Genomic DNA, 17,128 nt, shown 5'->3' with positions numbered 1-17,128 from the left:
CTTTTTTTTTTTAATGATGCTAAGCTCCCACAGAAAATAAGATTTGTGCTGCTTGCATGACATCACAGAATCTGTTACTAATAAAAAAAAGTAATTCGGTTTTTTTTTTGGGACATATTACTATTTCTTTGCAAACCATGATCGATTTCTCATGTAAATCTATATTTTGCCACAGTGAACTAAATATTTTCGATACCCTATGAGTTTCTATATGAGACATGCTTGTCATATAACAAGAGGAGGGAAGGGTGGAGACTAGTAAGGCGTACAGGGGTGGGGTGAGGAGAAGAAGAGGAGGGGAGGACACTCAAGAGCGCACAACTACAAGAGGCTGAAGGGTCTCAGCTGACGGCATAAAAACTAGTTACATTGAAGATTTTTGTACTTTTAAAAGATTAGACAACGTGCGTTACTAATATTTTTTTTAAGTAGACAAAGATTATGAAGACAACTTTTGACAGTTTTGCCGTGCCGTCCCACCGTTGAGAGAATATTTTCTTATGATGCCTCACATTTGCGCAACAGGTTCTGCTACATACATTCAACCGTGTTAACTCCGATCAGTGTATGAAGAAGAAGCATGTTGTCACCGTTCTGGCGCTTTGACATCCTGCAGGAGATCAACTCATGGGATGTAGTGGATGCAGAGTCAGGTTCAACTTTGGAAAGGTGCTTTCCAAAGTCTCGGTGTTCTTTACCATGGTCCTAATCTTTACCTACTTCTTCTACTGTCTCACGGGATTTTGTGATTCGGCTCCAAGAGCTTTGTACAGACAACAAACTTCAGACGAGGACTATGACATTTCGGATGATCGCCGCCGCATTTTGGAAGACCTGCGACCACCTCCGCGTCCTTACCCGGACGCGCCTTCTCAGTTTAACCGCTCAGCCTCAGCAGACGCACAGCAGGTGGACGCGGATGGACAGCTGCCTCAGCATGCGCTTGGCAACGGCATCCCCGTTTCCAACACTTTCGGGACTAAAAGGTTTCCGCAGGCGATAATAATCGGCGTGAAGAAAGGTGGAACCCGTGCCCTGCTGGAGTTTCTCCGCATCCACCCGGACGTGAGGGCTTTTGGCGCAGAGCCGCACTTCTTCGACAGGTTCTATGAGAAAGGGCTGGAGTGGTACAGGTAGGCGTACACACACACATGCAGATGCAGGTTGTGGTTGACCAAGATTTACAGCGAAAGGAAAACTAGATGGAATTTTGAGCCTATTTATACAAGTCATCAGGCTATGATTTATTTTTTTCGCAAATCCCAAACTTTTCAAACACACACGAAGAACAATTTGAACCTGTCAAACACAGATAGTTTATCCTGTGCCCCAGTATTCGTTTAATCATTTCTGCAGCTTTGGATGAAATTTCAGACAAAACAGGGTGATGTATGTGATGTCGGGCTGAAGCAGCAGTGATGTCCCTGGAGACTTCCAGTCACCTGGCGGATTTGCTGATGTCTTCTATCAATAAACGAGACAACCATAACACTGGGAGACTGATGTATTCAGATCGGCATTAGACAGTACTTTCCCTCTGTGCAGCACTGTAGATCAAAGGGCCAGTGAGGCCTCAGAGGAGTAGTTCATCATCTTGACAGTTATCTAAACACCATTTACAAGCAACACTTCAACATGACGTGCTGCATTAGCATGTCCACTTTGCCCTGAATGTGTTCTGCAGAGGAAAGCATGCAAATCTCACAGTGATCACTTCAATATGATGACCAAAAGGATATAAACGGGAATGACGTTGTCAGCTCACATTAGATGTAATGACCTTGACTGTTCTAGCTTCTGTTGCAGTGGCAGCAGCTGATTTTGGGCCACCCCGCTGACCAAAGCTATCATTTATATTTGGGTGCAGTTAAGGCCCTTAAAAAGGATTTAGGTCTGGATGAAACTGGTCCTGATCACCTCCAGATGTTCTTCAGGTTTATGAACATGGTCCCAGCTGAGCTCTCATCGCTGTGACAAGACAATACTATTCTGAGACCTCTGAATGGGAAAGGTGCCATAAGGAGAGAAAGAGGTTTGACAGGATGAAAACAAACTGATAAACAAGACCTTCTTTGACTCTGAGATGTAATTTCATCCTCTTTAGCTGCCCCTTGTTACCCTCTTCGCTGTGTTTTAACTGGGAACATAAGGCCACATGGAAACAGTTTCACCAATGATGATTTTAGCATGCTGTTAGATTTTCTTCCTCTTGCTTTCTCTCCTGTGCATGTTAGCACTTTTCTCCCCTGCGTACTACTCGTCTTTTACACTTTCTGCTCTCTTTCATTGGCTCATTTGCATCCCATCTTTCTCACACATTGTTCATTCTCATATATTCATCCCTCTCTGCCACTCTTCTTTCCTCTCCCTGACTCGACTCACTATTATTGTTAGAGTTGGAAAAAGGGATGTTTTTATGTGTAAATACCTGTGGTGGACTTGGGGCTTTGAGGGCATGTTTTTTACGTGCGTTTCTGTGTGTTTTAATTAGCCTGACTGAGGCTTTAAATCAGTTGTGCTTTCAGGTTGTCGTTTTGTTGGTGCTGTAACTCAGCAGCATCACTAGCAGGACCAATAAAACAGATCAGCCATGCAGTGACGCATCTAAAACAACAACAATAAAACATTGCAGCATGCAAAATGTATTAATACATTCTTTTGGTTGTGATGTCAAATGGGAACCTGTCAGTTTGAAAATGCATTTTACAATTTAGTTTAAAGAGTTATAAATGTTGTCACCAAGGTGGGTATAACTGCAAGACAGGTGGTCTAATTAAATTATGTATAATGACATGGACACTGGCTTTTTAAAAAAAGATCATTACGTCATTCACGTGAATGTTTTATGAATGAATCACTTACGTGAACATAACTGAAAGCTGAAGTAGAGAAGAATTTCAGTGATCAGTACAACAATAGAAGGAGGCAACAGTAACATGATACTGGGTGAAATCACTGAAAGGTGATTCCTTAGTTGTCACTAAATCTCAAAAAATTGGGAAAATCTGTTTGCTGTCATCTGCAGTGACCCACACAAAAGCTGCTGGGTGAGACAGGAAGCAAGACTGCGTGCGAGTATGCTTGTGTGTTATTGTTTTTCTACAGTCGTGAGGCCCAAAATCCATTCTTTTAGGTCAGACAGCTTTGTGGAGACCAAAATTCTGGACCCTACCAGTTTAAAGGGGTGGTTTAGGGTGAAGGCTGTTTTTTTTTTAGGTTTTTAGGTTAGGTTATTTTGGACAGTTTTTGAAAATGCAACTTCTGCTTCTGCAGTTTGTCTCGCTGAAGTTTCCAGTCTCATCAATATTTTCAGGTCAGTTGGATTATTATGAGATGTACAGTAGATATTTCACTGGATCATTTTTCAGTCTTAGTGTTCTTATCCTCTAGCTTTTGTGACTCACGCATTTAGACACAAATGATCTTTTGCATTCTTATGCATCAGGCATAATCAGTGCGAAACTATTCAAGCGTCATACCAGCATGTTACTTGTCATTTTGTAAGCGAGAAAAGAAATCTCACAATAAATAACAGCTGTTCAAAGACTTACAGATGCACATGAGCATATCTGAGGACAGTTTGTGCATTGTCATATTCCGCTTGCTTCCACATGTCTTGGATGCAGAAACAAGCACGAACTGAAGGAGAGTGTAGCAGATGGATGAGATTTGCACGTCATATTTTGAGTCGTTGCTGTCATATGCTGGATGAATCTGGGGGTGAGCTGCATGCTGGAGACACTTCATATACTCAGCAGTACCGTCCCGTGCATGTTGTTCCAACATCATTGTCTTCTGTGAGTCGAGCTCAGACCTTATTCATGTTTGTTTTCCATTGCTTTTATCTGAGGGATAACTCTCTCTTCCATCTCCACCCTGTCTGTCTCTTCATCCCATTCTCCCGTTTGCATGCGTGCATGTGAACCCATTACGGGAATGGAAAGCCACAAACAGTGCATTAAAAATGAGGCAGAGATTTAATGATTTTGTGTTGTTTTATGGCTTTCATGGAGTGATAGCTAACATATGGGACTTGAGAGCCGCCACAGAAAACTGAAAAACCTCAGCTTTTCATGGCACAATGGTTCTGATTGTCATGGCTTTGTCAGCAGGACACAGATGAATAAGTATTGAGTAAATTCCGCCCTTTTTTCTTTCCTGATGTAAAAGTTTATATATTTATTTTTGTTAAGTTCCAGTCGGAAAAACTTTTATTATAAGTCAGATGGACAGAAGGACCAAAAGAACATCCAAGAAAGATCTTTTTTTTTCCTTTATGGAACAGTCATTTAATTTGTGGGGGAAAAAATATATAGATCACAAGTCTCATCAATCTTTTTAGAGCTTATCAATTGACTGATGTACAGTCTTGACATCAAAGGCTGCATCTGATCGGATTGCTATTACATAGTAGCATAAATCATTTAAGGGCAGCAGTACAAGGGCGAGCAGAAATGCCAGCATCGCTGAATATGACATCGGTCTTAGATAGAGGACATTGATTTATGCAAATACGAATGTAAAGTGATGACAACAGGTAATGGGACATCTAAGAGTGTTTGACAGATTTCTAATATACAAAGTTGGATGATATATTTTAAAACAATTTTTTTTAATATTATGGGATTTCAGAAAAAATATTTGTATTGTCACAGTTTAGGTAGTCTGCTGTCAAGTTTTAGCTTCTTTGCGATCATTTTTCGGAACATTAGAGATGAGTAAGTCAACAATATTTAATGATTTCGTGATTTCTATTTAATTTTTGCTGTGTTTCAGGATAAACGAATATGTGTAATTGAAATTGATTAATTGTTATTCAACCACGTAAAAGAACATGACAGAATGAAATACTGAACTTTGTTATCAGTATCACAGCAATATATGAAAACACATCAAATAACACTAAGACACATTTGTTTCAGCTTTATTGTAAGTTATTAAAATGTATCTACACGCTTCATCGGCTTACTGAGGCTGTGCTTTTAACCTCAAAATCACCCTACTTTAGAGCTACCTCAGTGTGCGTTTTATTTCAGTCCAGTCCAGGAGGTCAGATTCAAATCCATAACCTGTCAGTCAGCATCTTTGACAGCTGAGATGGTGAAAGCGGACTCTAATGTGAATGGGGCGATGTTTTCCAGAGCGAGGGGGATTTTCTTGACACCTCATTCCGTGTCCAGCTCCGAGGCCATTAGCGCTAGAGGCTCAGCGTGGCTGATTGGTGTAGCAGACCAGGAAGTGGTCTCTGTAGTGCTGAATAGTATTGTGTTTTAATGATGGTGGGCCTTGGCTGGAGCTGGGTCTAGGTGGTGTTATAAGGGTTGAAAAAGCCCTCACTCACACCCCATATGGTGAGAATTATAATAATTTGAGGCGTATTGTGGTTCATTTTGGGGCGCCTGTAAAATCTTGGGGAGGTTTCAGCTGAGTCGTTCCCGCTCTGTGCTGCAGTTAGCAAGTGAGAAAATTAGTGTGTGAAGAAATAATGGTTGTGTTCCAGCTGACCAAAATTAAACGTTTCTAGTGCTTGGTAGTCGTGCTCAATTGTGCTTCCATTTTACGGAGAAAAAAATAATGTGAGGCTGAAAAAACAAAATGCAGTTGCTTCGTCACATATATAGTCAACAGTTTAAATGATTTAAATTGAAATGATTGGATAGTCTAGTGATAAATGAAGAAGGAGGTTCAAAATGAAAACCTCTGTGTTTGTGCAGATGTGCTTATAACCAAAGCGGAAAGTGAAAATAAACAACAAGTAAGTTTCAATATGAAATAAAGTGGAAAACATGTGAAGACAGAAGGAAGATAAATTCGCATCCACTGGACAAAAGTTAGTGTTAGTCCAACAACACATTCTCCACCACTGAATACAGAGATCACACAATGTAGCACAGTGTGGATTCAAATTGTGTGTTGGTTATTAAAGGCAGAGAGTATTCAAAGCTGCCATCAAAAGCTTAATAATGCTCATGTTTTGTACTATATTCACTGTCTTAGTTTAGAGTGCAAGCACTCTTACAAGTTTGGTGGAGAACAATTGAATCATTGCAGTTATTTGATAATAAACCAAAGAATTGATTTAAATTTGGACTTAATGGTGGTGTTAGAGTAAAAGTTCAGAGATCACCAAGGTTTTACAGTTCACCCTGAGCAGGAAGTGAACATGTGTGCAGTCACTGCAACACAGACTTTAAACTACAAATGTCAACGTCACAGTGCCACAATTTCAGGGAATCATCTTAATTCAAATTGAACCCTTTTTTCATTTGGCAATTTGAATTTGGTATTTGGACGTTGTCACTTCTGCAAAGCAGTTTCAAACTGGAAATGCTTAGACGTGATTGGCCGCTTACTTCACACGTGTCTTTCAGAAAAATATAAATGTATATCAAAAGACAAGTTAAAAAGTAAGAAAGTTTGAAAAAAATATTTACATGTTAGTAAAGGAATTACTGTCCTTGTTTGAATCTACTTCCAACCTTTATTTATCCCCGTTTCTTTCCTCGTGAGTATGTAATAATATACCTAGTTTAATGGGCCAAAAATGCTGAAGCCATTATTGAACTTCCATGCAAAGCTTTGTGGACCTCACACCCTGTGAAGACTCCTAATTATAACTGGACATTGTCACTAATTAGGCCTAGACATGCATTAAGTATTTGATTGTTTTATAGACGACCACCCCCAGCAATCCTTCGTACCCCTCCTGCTTTCATGCAAACACGCACACACTCAAATGATTATACCTCATTGAACCCACATGCGCTCTGTCACACACACACACAGACACACACATTAATTGTAATGGCAGTGTCTGTGGAATTTTTGCACTTCAGTGAGCCTCGTGTTGAGAAAACCCTTCACTTACCCCCCCCCCCCGCTCCATCATTATTCACAGGGGTAAAGCATCATCAGATAGAATTCAAGCACTCGCGTCCTGGCTCACAGAAAGAGAGCCTTTTGGTGTCTTGTGCATTATTGAGTAATATTTATAATGCTGCCAGTCAATACATCCTCCGGCAAATGCACATGTATGTGTGTTTCTTTACAACTATGTAAAAGTGTGACATTTTGAGGCCTTGACACTTGATTGGGTGACTGTTTGAATAAAGAGTGTGAATGCAGCATGCTCCCCTGACAGCTGTCACTGTTTTTACTGGGTTAACTTTTGTCATGACCATGAAGTAGAGCCCTATTCAAGAAATAACCTCAAATTGAGTTATTTCTATCCCAGTTTGTCAATCTGCAAAATTCCAATTAATCTCAATGGGTTGTGGCCTCCTTCAGAGACAATGAGGCAAAATTATCTGTCAGATTCTGGGGTCATGTTCTCTTTTCCCACTCCAATAAATACAGTGAATTTAGGACTTGCTTGCTCTCTCTAAAGCGAGGGGTGATTGACCAGAATGACACAACACAGATACTGGAAATGACAACACGAACAGTTTTGGATTTTATTCGAACAAGACCCGTTTAAGTTTGACTTCCTGTATCTCTCAATTTTACGAGTCTTTATACTAAGGTAAGCTGACCAGCTATTAGCTGAAGCCTGGACAGGATGTTGTATAAATCTCTTCATCAAAGTCCAGGCAAAAAAACAAACAAGTGCATTTCCCAAAATGTCAAACTATTCCACACTGATCCCTTCTGAACTTACTATAGTTCTTGTATTTATTATTTCTAGAACCATATGTTTCAGCCACGCATGCAAGAGTGATTCGAGGCTCGCACTCATCTTGCTGGCCTGACAGGCAGTCCATGGCCTTCGGGCTGCATCTGTCACTCTGTGAGCATAGCAACATTGCCGGGAAATGTTTTCCCTCAGTTTGTCGTTTGGGCTCTTTCATATTTTATGGCCCTTATTTTCCACCAGCTCTTTAATTGGGTCTCAGCTAAAAAAGGTTTTGGATGTCGAGATTCAGTCTCTTGCGTCTTTTGCGTCTTTTGTGTCTTTTGCGTCTTTTGCGTCTTTTGTGTCTTTTGCGTCTTTTGCGTTGATGGTCCATTAAATGACTATAATAGAATAAATAAAAATAAATAGATCTGTTTTTGATTGAGAAAGAGACATGATAATGGGATTTTTAGGATATTATTTTATCCAATCAGCTCCACTTTCGATGCAGAATGGCTTTTGTTAAGACACTGCGGGGGTGTAGCTGCCCCACTTTGGTGGGAGAACCATAATCTCAGGGGCAGGAAGTCTCTTGGCCACATCCTTGTTGCCAGGGGTTTTATTTAATCTCGTGATCCAGACTGCCTAGAACATATCAGTAGTGTAATCAACTGTGTAGCAGTTCAGGGAGGAAAAGTGCCACATCCTTTTACCAGCAGGGAGCTCATGATTTGTGTCTACAAGGCTCCCTTATACTCGACTAAATAGAAAACATATTTGCACCCAGAGTTCCAGATACTAAAACAGAAGACTTAAAGGCAGTTTTCTTTTGGTTAAATGAGAAAGTTGTATGTGAGACATATCAGTTTAGATTAACAATTTCTGTTGTGTTTACAGTTTTTCCTGATACCACACATAGACTGATTTATGATAGAAAATGGACATTATTGATCCTCTGATAATGAGACTGATTGTGATGAGGGCGATAGGGAGCTAAAGTGAGGTAAAAGCCACAATTCATTACGTATTCATGAGTATGGAGAGACAGCTTATGGTCAATTACTGAAGTGCCACTTATATGAAGGAGTGAAGGACAAATCCAAGACTATGGACGAGGAAGCTGAGGATAGAGAGGGGGACAGGTGCTCAGTTACTCATCAGTAAACCCAGACATCTCCCTGCTCCAATGTGTGTATGTTACAAACACACTCACACCCTGAGAGTAATCTGTCATATCGAGACAGACGTATTGATCAGACACAGATAAGGGGACAGACAGGGGGCAGGCAGGCAGTGATAGGCTGTTTGCAGCTCTTGCAATTGGATAGTGATCAATTAAAGATCTTTTATTATGGGGATCATTTAATGTGGGGGAGGGTTGAAACGATTTACCTTCAAATAGAGAAGAAAGAATTGAAACTCACTTTGGAACAACTCCATAGAAGTTTTCTTGGTCATTTCTTTGTTTATCAAAACAGCTCACCAGGAAATTCTTCTCTCTTGATTTAACTTCAGCTTTTTGTTTTCCTTCAAAATTGTCGTGATGAACTTTTTGAAAAAAAATGTAAACAGTTGATCAGATCGCCACACAATGCAGTTTCCTGAGGTTGTAGGCATCAAACCAGAGTTAAGAGGAGTGTTGGACTAAAAAAACAAAAACAAATGAAAGCTGGTTTCAAAAGGTAAATAGATACTGCTCATGTTTATAGCTTGATAAGCAGCCCCAAAGTGGACAAGAGTATCTGATAAAAGGGTCTTGTGCACCAGAATTCTCAATTTCTTGCACATGATCACATGTCTCCATTATTCATCCTGATACATAAGCTATCTTTGAAAATGTCGAAAGATGCTGCGCAGCCTTTGACTAAAGGATCCTGACAGCTATTTTTGGCCACAGTAAATTGCTGCTTTAAAGCTGTTGCGAGGGTCTAATTATGTTTTGCTCACAAATGTGTCGAAATGACAGGAAAAACAAAATTGGCAAGCAAATTATTCAATATTGCAAAGTATTTATTTTTCTCTATTTATTAGATTCTTGCTCTTACTGCTGATCTTTGATTCTACAGCAGCCAGCTGTAATTTTTGTACCAACATATGAGAGCAAACTATAACATTATTAGTTCAAAGCATGATAACGAACGATCTCAGTGGGAAAATGAGAAAAACATTTCCTCCGAAGTCATTTACCTACTGAATGGCCTTTTGTCACAGACATTTGGGCTTAATGAGAAGTCCCAATGTGAATCAAATAGAGCACATATGCTCCATTACTTGTTTATTTTATGGGAAACCACATGAATTCTCTCTGTTTCCAGTAACGCACTAAGGGATGTGTTGAGTAAATGAACTCCAAACAATTCGTTTGCTGTTTCGAACATTGCTCATCGCCCATTTGTCATGCAATACAGCTTGCTTCTGAAATCTATTTCTGCCACAGGTCGGTCTCACACAGTCGGCCTGTCAAACACAAGCACGCAAACACTTCTGAACCCTTAATATCGTATTACCCACCTTGTCTGTTTGACAGATAATGCAGAAGTAAAGCAAGTCGGTTTATCAGGTAGGTTGAATTCAATCAAAACAGGGGGAAAAAAAAATCTTACACAAACATTACTGGAAAGCAGCTATACATACAGAATGCAGTTGGTAAAGTCGCAGTTAATGCAAGAAGGTAAATCAGCAGAGTATGCTTTAGTCATAGATTAATGCATACATAATGCAGCGCACATGTCTGGTGAAATATTCTGCAGAGCATCTTTCCTCATTGCAGCCACATGTTTAACACACTAGCTGAGCTCAGCAACTTGCCAGCGTGGTCGCACTTCCTCCAGACTTTGGTCTGTTTGAGTCCTTGTAGAAACCTGTAGGGAAGGCGGAGGTGAGGGGGCGGAGGGGTGGGTGCTTTGCTCTTGTAGGAAGAAGGGGGGTGGGGGTCTGTAGGAAATTGCTGTTAAGTGGTTCTTGAGGCTTTGTGGTTTTGACTCATCAGGCCCATAGTGAGCGGATGGTCCTGCTCTGCAGACCTTACAACACGACTCAGAGGGGCTGTCTGGAGCTCTGGAACAATAACACAGTACAGTGTCTGAAGCTTTAATCATCCAGATTTCGCAGGGCTTTAATGGGGAGTGGAAGTAATGTGTTTACATTATCTTTTGATGTTCTTTTCACTGGAGTTAGTATGTGCTTAAATTGGCAAATGGGAGTATGGGTTTTTGCTTGCTTATGTTTGGAAGTCAAATATTTAAACTTTCATTTAAATTCTCTCCGATGTAGTAGTTTTGCCCAAATGTGAAGTGACGATACAACTGGGCTCTCTGAAGATGCATTAATCAAAACCTACCAGTCAAATAAGAGGGGTGAAATATACTGTAGGTTCAATACATCTACTACTCAGATTTAAGGTTTAGAATCTCTCAGCTCACTGTTTTGGATTCGCTTTTATTACTTTTGCTGTATCTAAACACGCTTGTAAATGCAGCATACATTTGTTTTCTGAAAAAAAGAAAAAAAATCTGTTGGTTTAGCCTATAAACAATAAAAAGACAACTATGCAAGGAAGAGACTCAAGCAGTTATCTACTCAGTATTCAGATTTTTAACTCAGGAGCCAGCTCCTGTGCCAGCTCAGGAGCCTCAGGAACTTACTATAAATGCTAATGTCACCTTGTATCTGCTGGGTATAGTGAAATGCTGATAACATGTTGATTAGGGACCTTGAAAGGCACTGGTTTGTCAAAATTGTGTTTACAGCTACAGTCTTGAGAAAAAAAAACATACATAAAACTGAAATCTTATGATTATGTCTCTTGGGGCAGCTGCAACATTCAAGGCTTCTAGTGTAGCTAACATATACCTAATTATAGGATACCTGGGACAATGCTTCCTGTTCCAAACGCTAGTCACCGTTGAAATGAAATATTACAAAAAGTGAATAAAGAGCTAAGTGGTTGTCAGACGATAGTTGATGGCAGATTTTGTAGCCAGGATACTCTGTTCTATTGGTGTCCACGTTTTTCTGCACATAACCAAAGCCAATGCAAACATGTTCAGTCAACACTACAAAAATCTTGTACCTTGCTAACAGATTTCTACTTGATCGGATGCAAATATTTGTTTATAGATTTGAACAAAAATCGGGAGAGACTGAGGGGCAGCTAACGAAGCTCCAAACCTGTTGGTGTATTAATGGAACTTTCACGGTTGCTGTGACAAATCCCAATTCTTTATCTGATAGTATCTTCTTTTGATTTAGGAACCTGATGCCTCGGACACTGGACGGGCAGATTACCATGGAGAAGACCCCCAGCTACTTCGTCACGAAGGAGGCTCCCAGCCGTGTCTGCACAATGAACTGCCAAACCAAACTAATTGTGGTGGTCAGGGATCCGGTAACACGTGCTGTGTCTGACTACACCCAGACACTGTCCAAGAACCCAGGCCTTCCATCTTTCCAGAGTCTCGCCTTGAAAAACTCCTCCACAGGTCTGATTGATACTACGTGGAGCGCTGTGCGCATCGGCCTCTACGCCAAGCACCTGGAGAACTGGCTTCAGTACTTCCCTTTGTCTCATTTACTGTTTGTTAGTGGCGAGCGCCTAGTGTCCGATCCAGCTGGGGAGATGGGCCGCGTTCAGGACTTCCTGGGTCTGAAAAGGGTCATTTCAGACAAACACTTCTATTTCAACCAGACTAAAGGTTTTCCCTGCTTGAAGAAGCCAGAGGGAAGCAGCAGACCTCGCTGCCTTGGAAAGTCTAAGGGCCGACCTCATCCAGAGATCCCGTCTGACGTACTGCAGAGACTGAGAGACTTCTACAGGCCGTTCAACCACCGTTTCTACCAGATGAGTGGACAAGACTTTGGCTGGGACTAACAGTGCGGGATTGTATCAGCCCAGATACAGGCAAGCGTCATACTTTGGTTCATCCACTGTTTCCACAGTGCCAACATTCTCAGGGAGGAGTAGAGACAACGTCCATTCTGTGTTTGCAATCAGCATGATGACATGCAGCACTCGTGACCTGCCACGGTTAAGAGCTGAGATGGACACAGTGCTGCTAATATGCAAAATATACACACATAATGACTTACTGATTAAACCATTCTCTTGCTTATACGGCATGTTCTCTTGGTTTCAATACATTTTCTTTTTGTCGTCTTCAATATTTTGTTTATAAGATGAGCTCATATTTATAGTTTATGTTTTTATAAGATACAACATTTACATTTTCTATTTTATTAAAGAAACGTATTTATTACATGACAAGAAAAGACATAAAACCGTCATTTTAACTGACAGGACATTGATCTTAATGTCATACTCCTACAATACTTTAATACATTTATGTTTATGTAATTAGTTCGATGTTGCAGAATATTTTCCTGTTCATTGCAGTTGGTACACCAAAATGATACCTCATCTGTAAATATGCAATTCAAAGCATACAAACACACTTTCCTTTTATAGTAAATTGTCGATATTTTTCCCCTCAGAGCTGCATTACATCTGTATTTTCATTGCCTTGGATAACAGGAACTGTATCAGCTATTAATCACTCATTGCTAAATTGCTTTTAGATTAGTGGTTATTTTTAACCAGTTTTTATCCAATGCAAGGCACAGTGATGTGTATGAAAAAGCTGATTTGACTGATTCTCTGTGTTGTGAAGTAAAGTTTTATCTACAAGGACGTACACTTTAATCTCTCTTCATTTAATGTGTTTGAGCTATTCCTTTTATTTACAGCTTTTCTACCTTTTAAAAATGGCGTGGACTGGACTACAAGAGTGATAATCATTTGAGCCATATCAGTTTTGCAGGTTACAGGTCATGTTAAAAAAAAAAAGAATCCTTCTCCCTCCTGAGCACAACTCTATGTCACAAACAGACATAGAAATGTAACATTAAATGTTTACAATTTTGAATATTAAAACATTTCAGATGTCTTTCTGTCCACTTGAAATGAGCTCGTGTCTTGAGAATTAGACGTGGTTTCTCTGCTGACTTGATATAAAAGCTTCTTCCTTGTGTGATGCAGTTTTAGGTTACATTTCTACAAGCATGTGTTGTGTAAAAATGCTTTTCCTAGTGATGAAAAGCCCATGCTGCTATAGTGATCTCATGCGATGCATCTGAGGTCTTGAAGCTCTCACATTATTATACTCTCCAGATGTTAAAAGACCAAAGTTCTTCTTCAACTTTGCATTAAAAAATGTGTGTTTTTGTAACTGATTGGCTGAAATGGTTTTCTGATTGAATTTGGTGCAAAGTGGTGAGCCATGCTTAGGAAGGCTAAATCTTTGGTGAATGCACCTTTTATACCCAATCCCGACATCCTTACCTGTCACCAATAAATGTACTGATTGCAGAATTTTCCAGAAATTCTCTAAAAGAAAGATACCAATTCTTTACTTCTCTCCCAACATTTTTGAGCGTGTTTCTGCCATCAGAGTATGGAATTACTAAAACTTTCAAGATACAACGAAGTTGGTCAATGAAAGACAACAAAGATAATTTCCTTTCGTACTTGCGTCTGTTGGATAAAGTTGAAATGATCAGTTATTGTTTAGAAAAACTCCCTTTTGGGAGTTACTTTTGGAAATGGGGTTTGTAGCTATTTTTTGGAAAGCAAAATATGTGTCATATTTCTGGGCGTACACTTCTCCTCATGACAGGTCACTCATATTTGTTGTGACCATAAACCTGCTGACTCGTCAAGTGAAAAGTGCATCACCACGCCATTAAAAACTGCTGTAAATTATGACGAGCAAGGGCGTGAAGGAGAATTCATCTGCCTGAACCCCTTTCTTTTCTGCAGTTGGGGTTTTATTGTCTTGTATAATTAGTTATCATTTCTCTTGAAAATTCAAGGTACCAAATAGATATGGAGTAGTGAAAAAAGGCATGACACACTCCATCTGTGTGTGCTGTAATCTGAGCTTCTCTTGTGGCAGCCAGTCCATTTGCAGTGCATGTCATCAACTGAAGGTGAAAATTTGGACTTTTTGCAACCAAACAACCATTCTTTAGCTAAAAAGGCCTTTTTAGTGGTAATAAAGGGCTTCGGTGTAAACTTTAGCTCTGTTTGATTTGGTCTGAGATGCTGCTGCTGTTGACAACCAGTTTCAAATTTTGTCAAACATGTAGGTGGCCTCCATTCTTGTCTCTTCTCATTGACTAGATTATGAAGTTCTTCCACAATAACCTTAATGCTACCATTCTCTGTGTCTTTTTTCATTTCCTGCCATCGCTAGAGAGAAATCTCACTGTCCTCCCCACTGCTTGTACTCACCACTTCCACACAGGGTGACCACATGTACAGTCTGAGGCCTCCATGTGTGAGGCCTTTAATTACAAGAGATGTCAGCTCCCTCGGAAACCCTGCTCCCTCCTCTCTGGGATACCAATTAACAGCAATTTATTTTTCGGTCATGGTGTATTTTTCTGTACGGTAGAAAAAAAAACAAAAAAAAAAAACATTTGTGCTGGTGGAAAAAATTAAAACGGGAAATCAACTTGAGAAATGAAAAATACATCAAGCTGCACACAATGCACAAAATATGCCTGACCAATACTGGCTAAAGCAAACAAAACAAATGACATAAATCGGATTAAGATTGAGCTTTGTTTGTGGAAAAGTCAGTGGTTTGTGAATGAGATAGTTGACCGCTTGCACTGATTGTTGGCGTGTGTATTTGTGCAAGTATAAATCCACACACACCCACTGCATTGGCTCTTTCCATAATGCTTGCCTCTTCTAATTCAAGTCAGTATTTCTGTCACATTCCCCTCAGTTTTATATGTCTGGCATTATTTTTTAGAGGGCCTCTCTAAAATTTTAAACATGCAAGGCTCACTCCATCTATGCCAGCTTTTATTACTCTGCATTACTGGCCGTGCTGATAGGACACTGCAGTGCCAGCTCAGCAGCGGGCATTAAAAGATAACCAATATCCCATTCGGCCATCTGGGAAATATGTGAGTACGCTCAGAGGAGTTGCTCTGTGGTAAACTTTCATTAAATCAGAATAGCGGCATAACATTTAGCCTACACATTTGTGATGATGTGAGAAATCCACCGGAGGTGAAGGAAGGGTTTGCAAATCAAATGGAGGATTGATTCAGGGTTTAAAGTAGGATTTTGAGATGTATGAAGATCTATTGCACTGTACTTGAGTAGAACTTAATGTAACACAAACAAACCTTACAGCCCTGCATCTGGATATGAGCTTGTGAAAATAAACCCTTGACTTGTGGCCACCACATCAGTCCACAGGAAACCGCAGCATCTAGTCACATTTTCTGACTGCTATTGATATTTTAGGCGGATGGCAATTCAGGAAATTTATGGACTGATTAGCACCAATTTAATATGGGGGTAACAAATTTAAACACACATTTGAAACATACTAAAATTATACACGAATGCCCTTTAAATGTATGTAACTAAGTTATTATAGGAATCCACTGACATAACATTTGCGTGTTCTGATCGAAATTTTAGCAGTTTTTTTAAAGGTTCCATATGCAGATAGATGGAGTTGTGGATGATACAACCAACCTTCACATTAGTGGATGAACTGCTTTTATGAATGATCTACGATGAACTTCTTATGCCAAGCCTATCTAATGGTGAAGCGTGAAATAAGCATGACAAAAAGTATCATTTGAAAGTCAAATGAGTGGACACGATTTGTACATTTTCTTTTTATATCCAGCACACTGCTGAAAACATTGCATTTCAATTGGAGATTTCTTTTGTGCACACACCACATTGCTGTCTGTTGCAGACGGGGGGTTGTTTGCCATCCCATAAGCCAGAAAAAAGAGATTCACGAGATACTTTAGGTGACTGGATCTGACTTAAATAAAGAAAACAGCACGAGAAAGGCAAAACAAAAGAGAAGTTTACAACAAGTGTAAAGAGTTTTATGCAGGACACACCTGGATTCAGTGGATGATAATTGAGTTTGTCTCCACTGCCACACCCACCACATGTAGATCTTTTTATCTGTTAACAGTCTTTTTGTGGGAGTTTCACAAAAGGTTGTTCTCCCTCTCTATGTAACCATTTTAAAGTACAAGAAAGGATGGTTATATACACGAACAGAATCAGTGGATTACGTTTTGTGACAGTGCTGCAAAATCCCGTGAGACTGCGTTGCCAGCAAGAGAACACCTGAGGGTTTGTTTTTATATTTATCTGTTGATAGAGTAAAGCCTCTCGGTTCTCCCCTGCCAAGCGAGTTTTAGACATGCAGGGACAAGCATACTTTTTTTGATGTTGCAGTTGGATGCGGTCGATCATGCAACACAGTCTTGTAGAATTTTTTGAGAAGGTCAAGACATTTTATTTACTGATTTTTGGTAAAGCCAGTTTGTTATAGTCTCTGGGTATTTTGCAAAACTTTCATGTAAAGAGTGATCATCAGCTTTAAAAGGCAAAAATCCTTATTTGGAGATTAAAAACTACCTCAGTGGAAACGTCAGCATCCACTCACCTGAAATCCCTGTTCACTG

At 39.9% G+C, this 17,128-nt stretch overlaps 1 protein-coding gene across 1 annotated transcript; it reads left to right on the top strand.

The window, feature by feature from the left end:
* Positions 1-424: 424 nt before the first annotated feature.
* Positions 425-13,298, top strand: LOC140273073 (heparan sulfate glucosamine 3-O-sulfotransferase 6-like). The gene is made up of 2 exons (XM_072368601.1): positions 425-1,133; positions 11,864-13,298. Exons 1-2 carry the CDS (start codon positions 628-630, stop codon positions 12,480-12,482), a joined length of 1,125 nt encoding a protein of 374 aa, XP_072224702.1. The 5' UTR covers positions 425-627; the 3' UTR covers positions 12,483-13,298.
* The last annotated feature ends 3,830 nt before the right edge of the window (positions 13,299-17,128 follow it).

Source organism: Leuresthes tenuis, unplaced genomic scaffold (assembly GCF_036924035.1).
Source record: "Leuresthes tenuis unplaced genomic scaffold, fLeuTen1.0.hap1 SCAF_17, whole genome shotgun sequence".
NCBI lineage: Eukaryota > Metazoa > Chordata > Actinopteri > Atheriniformes > Atherinopsidae > Leuresthes > Leuresthes tenuis.
The sequence above is the reverse complement of the archived record's forward strand: the minus strand, read 5'-3'. Positions and strand labels throughout refer to the sequence as shown.

Bases quoted from the DNA above. Each gene is read 5' to 3' on its own strand.
- LOC140273073 (XM_072368601.1), top strand. From the start codon at position 628: ATGGGATGTAGTGGATGCAGAGTCAGGTTCAACTTTGGAAAGGTGCTT. The intron at 1,134-11,863 runs GTAGGCGTACAC...CTTTTGATTTAG, and splicing joins AAAGGGCTGGAGTGGTACAG to GAACCTGATGCCTCGGACAC.